At 51.2% G+C, this 9,424-nt stretch overlaps 1 protein-coding gene across 6 annotated transcripts in view; it reads right to left on the reverse strand.

Moving 5' to 3' along the window:
• The window catches only part of MBOAT2 (membrane bound O-acyltransferase domain containing 2), a 121,677-nt gene extending 112,996 nt beyond the window's left edge, over window positions 1-8,681 (reverse strand). For 4 of the 6 annotated variants that reach the window (XR_003682470.1, XM_024118930.2, XM_055089032.1 and 1 more), the window contains exon 1: window positions 8,511-8,681. Coding sequence is in view for 3 of the 6 variants with exons in the window: in XM_024118930.2 (XP_023974698.1) it covers window positions 8,511-8,585 (75 nt within the window). In the remaining 3 variants the exon portion in view is untranslated. The remainder of the gene's footprint in view (window positions 1-8,510) is intronic. The other 2 variants (XM_028497186.2, XM_055089033.1) reach the window with 2 other exon arrangements.
• Window positions 8,682-9,424: the final 743 nt, after the last annotated feature.

Consider the following 9,424-nt stretch of genomic DNA (forward strand, 5'->3'; position numbering starts at 1 on the left):
TACGTAAACACTCACATCAGAGGCACCCCGTAACTCTCGCGGCTGTGCAGCTAGGAAGAAGCACAGCAGTGCCCACACGGAGGGACCGAGTCACGGTGACCTGACCCCAATCTGCGGAGCTCGGCCAGCTGGGGAGCCGAAGGAGCTGCAGAGACAAGGCGGCACCCCATCCAGGGAGGGGACGCCACTGCTGTCCTGACCCCACGACCAGCCTTCCAGCCGGGGAGGGTGTGGGTGTCAATGAAAGACGCTGGAAAAGTGAAGTTTCCCCGGGAAAAGGATCCCTGAGAGCCCCTGGCGCAGGGCTGCGCAGAAGCTGGGCACGGGTACCACCCCGGCCGGGAGCCTCCGCCTGGCCGCCCGGCCAACTCCTCTGAGAGCTGCTGCCTTGAAAAGTGTGAGAACCACTGCTTTAAGCTGCAGTCACCTTCTCCTCTGTATCCCGCACGGCCAGCACGCTGTCCGGCACACGCCGGACACTTCAATGCCTGCAAAATGCATCACGGCAAACGGGCACTGCAAACCCTGATGCACCCGAGGGACGTACACACCGTGTCCTCCACAAGCCCTGGAAAAGCAGCTCGGCCCCTGCAGCACGCAGCACGGACTGAGCTCTGTGCGCTCGGCCCTCTGCCGGCAGGACCCCTGAGGCCAACCTCAGCCCTGTGGGAGGGGCCCGCACCCGCCCCGGATACAGACCAGGAAGCTGCCGCTTAGGAAAGCGCAGTCAGTGCCTGGACCGCCCCGCTAATCGGTGATGAGCGGAACTTCAGCTGGTCTGCGCTCCTGCCACGCGGGCCGCTCCCTCCAGATGCCCTCTGTGCCCACGGCGGGGCTGAGCCCGAGAGGCAAACCTGAGTAAGAGGCCCTGTACCTGAGGAGTTTGCACCCTGGCAGGGAGGCGCGCTAAGTAAGCAAAGAAGATGAAGTGCTGCGGGTGCCATCAGAGCAGGGAAGGCCGAGGCAATCCCCCCGAGGCCCCGACTGACAAGGGCAAGGGCGGCCAACTCACCGCCCATCGGCGGGGGTTCTCGGACCCCCACTTCCGAGAGCGAGGAGGATACACACCCTTGACAGGCAGCTGTGGAAAGGGGCAAAGACCCCCCAACCTGTGCCCCTTACGCCCCTCCTGAAAAAGCCAGACCGAGGCGATGCTGGGCTTTTGCTTGGAAGACACAGGAGAGGCTGGGGGAGCCCAGAGCGAAGGACAGAGGTTGAGCAGCACGACTGTCTGTCTACCTTCTCTTCGAGCTTCTTCTGCAGGGCCAGCCTCACTGCAGAACCGCTGCAGAGGTTCGAGGAACAGCTCCTCGAAGGGGCTCCGCCGGGGATGACCACAGCCTCAGGCAGCAACATGTACTTACCTACCGCGTGTGCCCGCGTGAGACGCGCACAGTGGCCCCATGGGGAGTGACGCGCGACTGCAAAGGATGGGGCCTTCATCCAGGAGGCATAAGCTTTCGCGGAGTATTTGCAAAATATGGGTTTGCCGACCCAAAGGAGTGTGGAGAGGATTCCCGGCAGAGGAGATAGTTTGATCCAAGGCATGGAGTTAAAAGACAAGAAAACGTACTGGGGGAACTTAACTGGTTCTGCAGGTCCTTTGGGCAGCAGACCAGGACTGCACTTCCAGCCCAGCCACTGCCACGTGCATGGGGCCTTCTGGCAATTTCCTGCTCCTCTGGGGAGAGAGTGTGGGTGTGTGAGGGGTGGCCACAGTAGGGGCAGGGCCCGAATAACAGAAAAGGAGCTGGCAGCCACATTCGGGAGGTTCTAGGCCTCTCCTGTGGGCCAGGGGTTCCCAGAGGTAAGCAGGCCTGAGAATGGGCGGGGCAGGGCCTCTCACAAGGCAGGCCTCTCAGCCCAGAAGGACCCCAAAGTTAGACTTCTGACATTTTCTACACATGAGGTTACACAGGCAGTCACTAGAGACACAATGACAGGACTGGAAGGGGACGTGGACGTCATTCAGCTGGAAACTGGGGGCCACGCTGCCTAGCGCACGCGCACTTATGAATTTTTATTCTTCCCGGATATTGTGACCATATTGTCAATAGCACGATTACACTGCATGACCTTTTAGAGATTACAAGTTAATCGGTTAAATGCAAACATTTAAAAAATGCATCACACTTTGATAACCTTTTAGTAATATGGAGAGCCTTAAAAAAATGTGGCCAGGTAGCTCTCTAGCTCTGATGGTAGGAGAAGGTGGGTAGGAATGAGCCTGCTTAAAAATGCAGGTTCCCTGGCCCTCACTGTGTAGCTCTGGGTAGAGCGTGGGAATATACAACAACAATCCCACATGATTTTTGATACAAGTGGTCTCACAGCCACACTTGAAAAAGCACTGCAAAGGGCAGCAGGGAAGCTGGGAAGAGGTTTAAGCAGGAAGTAACTCATCAGTGTTACACGGTGGGCGCTGGATGCAGCTATTAGTGCTGCAGGCGGAAGCCTGATTCTAATGGTTGTAAGAGTGAGCAGAGATTAGCAAGATTCAACTGTTCTTTCAAAACGTGCGACTGAGAAGAAAGAGACGGAATAAGGATGTGCCTTAAGGGCCTGACAAAAGGTTTTTTATTTGTATTCATCACGTAGAGAGATGAGTAACACTGTAAAGGACATATCAGTAATCACAATGTCCTGCACAGGATTTCCAGGCCCTCCAGACCCACTCTCCACTTTACTCTGTGCCCCCAAAGTATCAACTTGCCCTCTGAAGGAGGCACCAGCAGGAAAGAGAGGATGGGAGGAGTGGGATATTCATCTCCCCTCACCCCCTCCCTCAAGGCCACGGCAGGCTGGATGGGTCCCTCGCTGGGGGCCACAGCGGCTCCTGGCAGGAGCCCCTACAGCTCCCCTCGTGGGGTTCTGATCCCCTTAGGGCTCTGCCCTTCCTCCTCTGGCCCCTCCAGGCCTAGAGGAGCTGGTCCTGGGAGACCACCCCATTCCCTGCTGAGTTCCCTAAACCTGCCCATATCTTAGTAACTGGTTCTTAAAGTCTCCTTGGTTACCTAGTTCAATCTGTCTCCTACCAGAACCCTGCCAGATACATACAACATTAAGCAGAGTATAAATGCCAGAGCAGTGCCAAATCCAAAATGCTCCTGTGGTTCAAATACAACAGCAGTCACATCAGATGGGATTCAGGAAAAGATTCATCTGCAAGGTGCACTGGATGCGGGCCTGGAAGAACAGTGAGCATTCTGATACGCAAAGGAGGGGGGCACAGCATTGCCGCCTATTCAATCTCCTGAATCCGAATTCTATCTTTCCACACATCAGCCATCCCTCCCCTCTTCCAAACCCTGCACATTTACCAAAGCAGGACCCACATCCGCTGGGGGCCCTGTTTACAGCTTGTTTTATTTCAAAGAAGTCTTGCCAAGTTCTATCATCGTAGACTCCCACCTGTTAAATCGACTGCAGGCCAAAGCTGTGTGTGAGCTGTTTTGATTATTTCCCTGGAAAGTCAGCCCTGATGGGCCACAGTAAACAGAGACTAGGGTTATTTGTACCTATCGAGGCAGTAATAACACAGGAAGCATTTTTAAAGCAGGGGACAAAGAACTCTTGAACAGTGAGGAAGCAGAAAAACCACTTTTGACTCCAAATCCAAAACGAGATTTTAATCCTAGTTTAATCACTGTGTGGGGAATAGGACTGAACCTGAGCCTGATATCTCCCTTCCTAAAAAGGAAGTCCTAGAGGTTTAAAATGGAATATATGTGAACAGATGTTAACTTCCCAAAAGAAAAATAGAAGACAAATTCCAAATATTTCATAACTTGTAAAGAAGAAAGGAACGTGCAGCAGATGTATACTAGGAGCCAGGTACTTTACAGAGATTATGTATTTTAATCTCCACAATAATCTACAAATAGCTACTATTTATTATCTTTATTTTATAGGTGAGGAAACTGGGCCTTAAAGAAATATACAGTAATTTGCCAACGGGCACAAGGCTGGCAGAATCTGGTTCCGAGCCCGTCATCACCACGGCATGACTACTTCCTACCGATGAAGGGAAACAGACACAGGAAAACCGACCTGGACTACAATTTAGGGCACGCGGTCCTTTGCCTCTCTCGCTGCCTCAGATTAACCACAGAGGCGGTTTCAACTTCAAAATTTATTAGTCCATTTTCCTCCCCTGAGTTCATATTTATATTCCCTCCGACTCAGTCCGAAAAGAATTTGAGGCAGCTTGGTGAAACACACACAGAATCATGGAATTTTAAAACTAAGTGCAACACACATTTTACACAGGGGGAAACTCATTTATGTAAAGTGACATTTCTAAAATTAGTTAACTGACAGGGCCCAAAATACAGATTCAAGATTCTCAGGCCCATATGCCTTCCTCCTGAAAAGGAATCTTCCACAGCAGATTGCCTCAGTACGGCAGGGCTCTCAGGATGAAGGCTGAGGCTCATTACGGGTGTAAAAGTAGACAGGTGCGACAAATGAGTTAAATATTTATGTCCAAAACCTAAAGCATTCAAATGGCAACTTTAAAATAAAATAGACCTTTGATTTTCTTGTTTTGTTGCCATTCGCCTTCTTCTCCCAGAAGTTATCATCTTCAAAAGGCTCAAAACTGAGAACGTCATTTATTGCTTCATCTATAAAATGGGGTTCATCACAGCACAGAATTGTAAGAGGATTAAAGCAGTTCATGTTCTCAGCTATTCTTTTCCCTAATGTATTATTTCACTTCATTGGTTGTTTACATGGCATGGGGCGGGGGAGAATATACAGCAACCCGTCGATCAACGAAATGACCAAAAAGAGGGAAACGAGGACTCTCCCCCTCTGTACACACATGGCTTTCCCCACTCTAACCATCACCACCGGCACTTCAGTGTTGGGAAAGCTCTTCCTCTCCACCCTGTCCTCCAAAACTGCACTGGCAAAACCTGCATCTAAAACATGGATCCGTCAAAATGATTTGCCACGTGTTCAGAACAGAAATTAAAATGGACCTTTTACTCAAATGCTTAATACCATAGGTACATACGTACCTGAAGCTAAAACACTTCAGGACCTGAATTTTATCTGACTTCATAAGGTGTTGTGAGGACGCAGGAAAATAATATAACGCATGTGAAAGAGATCTGAAAACTGTAAGATGTTAACCGTGATCATTATTACCTGACTTGGCAGGATTGGTTACAACACCTGGTCCTTCTTCCTCCCTCCTCCAAACCTTTCCCAACATCTCGAGTCTCCCTCCTGCCCCCTCTCCCCACCCCAAAAAGTTCAGCACGTCATCTCTAAACCAAGGGCCCTGTCCCCAAACAGGACTGTTCAGTGAGGTCAGTCTCATCCCTCACTGGCTGTCGGCCAAGTATGCCATCCTGGACATCACGCCACCAGGGAATCTTACTCCAGTTTCATAGTAATTACAGCATCAAGGGAAATAAGGAAGGAAAAACGGTTTATTAGGAAGGGTAAAGAGAGGGAGGAAGAAGAGGGCTAGAGAGCCCCGCAGTCTGATAACTCAGAAGTAAGTCAAATGCAAGAGAACATATATGTTCAGGTTAAAAAACAAAAACAAAAAAACCTCTTTAAAAAAATAGGTTGATCTGGACACAATTATTCTCCCTTGTTCGGTATTCATGTTGGGGTTTTTAAAAAATTCACCACATAGCCAACTAATAAAGAATACGACTCTGTTCAATGACATCTGATGTCTTCTCGATAGCACGTTTGGCCCTTGTCTCTCCCTCAGTCCAAATCCCCCCAGATATTCCTTTAATGATAACTAACCGCCCTATAAATAAAGTCGCCTGGAATGCAAGGCCTAGAAAGGGGAAACATCAGATGCTAAATATTTCCCATCTTAAAGCATCATCGAACCTCACTCAATACCAGATTTTATATTTTTATTTAAATGTAAGACCTACTGAACAAATACTACGGTTCTCAGAAAACATGAAAGAATCCAGGAGCCTAAGGCGGGCAAGATCTTTTGTCCCTGTTCCTTGCCTGGTCTTTACTGCAACATCTTTCCTCCTTTCTCTCCTACCTGACCCTGCAACCTGCATTCTTCTATTCCATACATACCAGTACTTTCTATCATTTCATAAATTCCTCACTCACTCTAGTAAAAAAGTTTAACTACTTTCTGGCTCTAAGGTCCTTCTCTTCCTCTGACATCAAATAACTGCTTTTATAATTTCCTAAATTTTCAAAACACTGTTAATTAGCGTATACCAAATTAACACACTAACAGGTTATATTTTTACACTTTTCATTTCCTGATTTGTCTTTTTCCTGTTGCATCACACTATTTGATTACAACTAATTCTTAGGCTTTCTCTCAACTGGGACCCAGTTATTGACATGTTACCAAAATTAATTTCTATTTTGCTCAACTTCAAAATAATGGCTCAGTGACTACTCATTCATCCAATTTTACTAAATGAGTTTTCAGTTATTCCAAGTGCTTTATCAGCAAAAAAGTCAATTCTTTGGTGCTTCAGAGAAACAGTTTATTACTACCATAAAAAGTTAAGGCTTGTGTGGTATTAATCCAATATTCTTAAGACTTGCTAAGAGAAAACAACCCAAAATACAAGTGGCTATGCAAATGCAGAATGGTCTCAAGAGAACAAAGGTGTCCAAGGTACCAAATCAAAACCTGTAGATAATAAAGGAGGAAAGTCAAAATTTTAAGTCCTGTCCCCTTCCCTTGATTCTCCTGCTTATGTCAGCACTAAAAAGAACTTGCTCTGGATTGCTGAGATTTTTAAATGAGTTCATTATATTAAATCACTTTTAAAGTCACAGGCATTATATAAATTAGAAGGCATGAGCACAGTAGAGAAAATATTTCATCATGATAGGCAGAGAGAAAATGAAACAGAGAGGAAGAGGGGGAAAGAGAGCATAATCCTGGTCCCTAAAATAAGTGAAAAGCTATAGGCCTATCTCTCTTGCTCTCATTGGCAAAACAATTTTTAAACAGATACCTACCCTGCATTTGCTGATACCCCCTGACAGCAACCTACTTAAGTCAAGGAGGGTTGTAATACACTAAAAGGCCACACACTGTGCTTCACTTCAGAAAAGTGAGAATTCTCCACAGGGCTGAGAAGACGAAAAACCATAAGTTCTGATCAGTTTATTAATAAACAAAGACTACTTTCTTATAGTATGCGATTAATTTCACTAGTGGCACTTGAATCTATTCGCAAGATTTACATTATAACTGTAGTTCAAGATGTATGGGGGAATAGGTATTTACTAAGAGCCAACAGCTATTACTGAACTATAAGTAAGGAATTCAGATCTGAACAGAGGTAGAATTTTTTTATACTCATTGAACATACTTCTGTTTTACTTTTTAAAACACTGAAGCACAAAGCACTTAGTGTCATAACGTTAGACACAGGGGTCGTTTCCCGTCTTGCTGCTATGAAACGGAGTCTGGACACAGAGGAATCCAGTATTATAAATGAAATCCCTGATGACATCAATGACAGCAACACATTCGGGAGGACAGTGAACCCGGATCCCTTGGAAAGTGCAAACACTTCTAGATCAAGTCCACTTGAAATAATTTTAAGCAAAATTTTCAGTGAACTACCTCTAGCCTGGGGCTAAAGCAATTATCTCTGCCCCACCAACTACCCTAAATGTCACTCTGACAAATACTCCCAAACTTTCTTTTCTGAATAAAAATGGCGCTGCTTTTCCCACACAAACCTGTTTATATCTCAGTAACCCTTAGGCCCTCATGCAAACTCAAAGTGAGGACTTAAATGTCACTCTTCCCTCTACTGTGTCAAATGCTTTTTTGGGGGGGACGGGGGCGGAGGTGTTTCCATCTACAAGGTTGCCACTTTCTCCGCTAGACACCCTGGGATCATTAACTCAGTTTGCCTTTTCTTCCTAACCCCTGCCTGCCTTGCCCCAAACTGTTGCCTCTCTCTCTTGAATACGCCGCACTTCCACGCAAACTGTCCCAAGGAGCCGGTCGCCGACCCCTGACCTGAGCTGGCCTCCTCCACGCCACACACGTCGTGTCCAGCGCACCCTCCACCTAGGCACGTCCATCCTTTCCCCGTGGAGTATCGGGTGCCACGCGCGCAGAGCACAGACACCCCGGCTCCCCCAAAGCACAGCCTTTCCCCGCACTGTCTACACCCGTGCCCACACGCACTGGAAGCGGTTTCGGGACTCCGATCGCCGACAACGCGGTGCACGCACGCCCCGGGTCGGGCGCTGCTGTGGCAGGGAGCAGGGTCAAGCATGCACGCGCGCACGTCGGTGCCCAGAGCCCCCCCGGGCTGCCCGGGCGGGGTGGGGGCTGGGTGGGCATCTGGGGGCGGGGGGGGCAGTGGGCGCCAGGCAGCGGGCGGACAATAACAAGCGGGTCGCCTCCTCCCTTCGCCCCCGCCCCAGCCCGCGCCCCGGGTCCCGGGTCCCGGCTTCCGCGCGGATGGCACACGGCCGCGGAGGGGGCGGCGAGGGCGCGGTGCCAGCGGGGCCGCCTCGGGTACCTGGTCGATGGGCAGCTGCACGACGTTGCTGAGGGGCTGCAGCAGGGTGGAGCCCGTGGTGCTGGTGGTGGCCATGGCCTGCCTGGCGCTCCGGCCGCCCGCGCCGCTCGCCCGCGACTGAGCCGGGCGACGCCGAGGACTGGGAAGCGACCGGCGCGCCTGCCCCCTGGCCGCCCGCGGTCGGAGCGCGCGGGGCGGGGCCGGGGAGGGGCCGGGGGCGGTGACCCGCTCGGCCCTCCTTCCGCGCCCCCACGCCCCCGCCGCGCCCCCGCGTCCCCGCCCGCGCCCCCGACCGCCCGCGCCCGCCCCGCCCCCTGACTTCCAGCAGCTTCCAACCGCCCCCTCCCCACCTCGCGCACCCTCGCGCCAGACAGCCCCGCGGCCCAATCGCGAGCGGCGCCCCGACGCCCGCAGCCAATCAGAGGGCGCCGGCCGCGCCCCGCCCCCATCCCAGGCCCCGGCCCGGGGGACGAGGGGCTGTCTGGCCACAGTGGGCGGGCGGCTAGCGGGGATCGCTCCCCGGTGCCAGCGGGGAGATCTCCGCCTCCTCATCCCCTTTTTCCTCCTCCCTGCCCGAGGTTGGCGGCCAGCCCACCCCTCTCTCGGAGGAACGGTGGACGACAAAGGGGAACGGGTTGGCTGCCAGACGAACGGGCGACGTGCGGGGCGCCGTCGAGCCAACGCCGGGGGAAATTGGGAACAAAGCTGGGGGCCGGGAGGAGGAGGGCAACAAACCAAAAAGTGACCTAGATAAGAAGTCCCTTTGTCTTCAGGTTTGCTGTGGAAAAGCGCAAACTTCAGTCCAGTTCCGGTTGTGTGTGCCTTTCGGTCACCCTCAAGCCCACCTGGGCCTGGCGGGCTGTGACCGGTCCAGTTCGACGCCGCGATGGCGCCCCGCCCCAGGGAGGGAGGCT

Source organism: Physeter macrocephalus, chromosome 12, assembly GCF_002837175.3.
Source record: "Physeter macrocephalus isolate SW-GA chromosome 12, ASM283717v5, whole genome shotgun sequence".
Classification (NCBI taxonomy): domain Eukaryota; kingdom Metazoa; phylum Chordata; class Mammalia; order Artiodactyla; family Physeteridae; genus Physeter; species Physeter macrocephalus.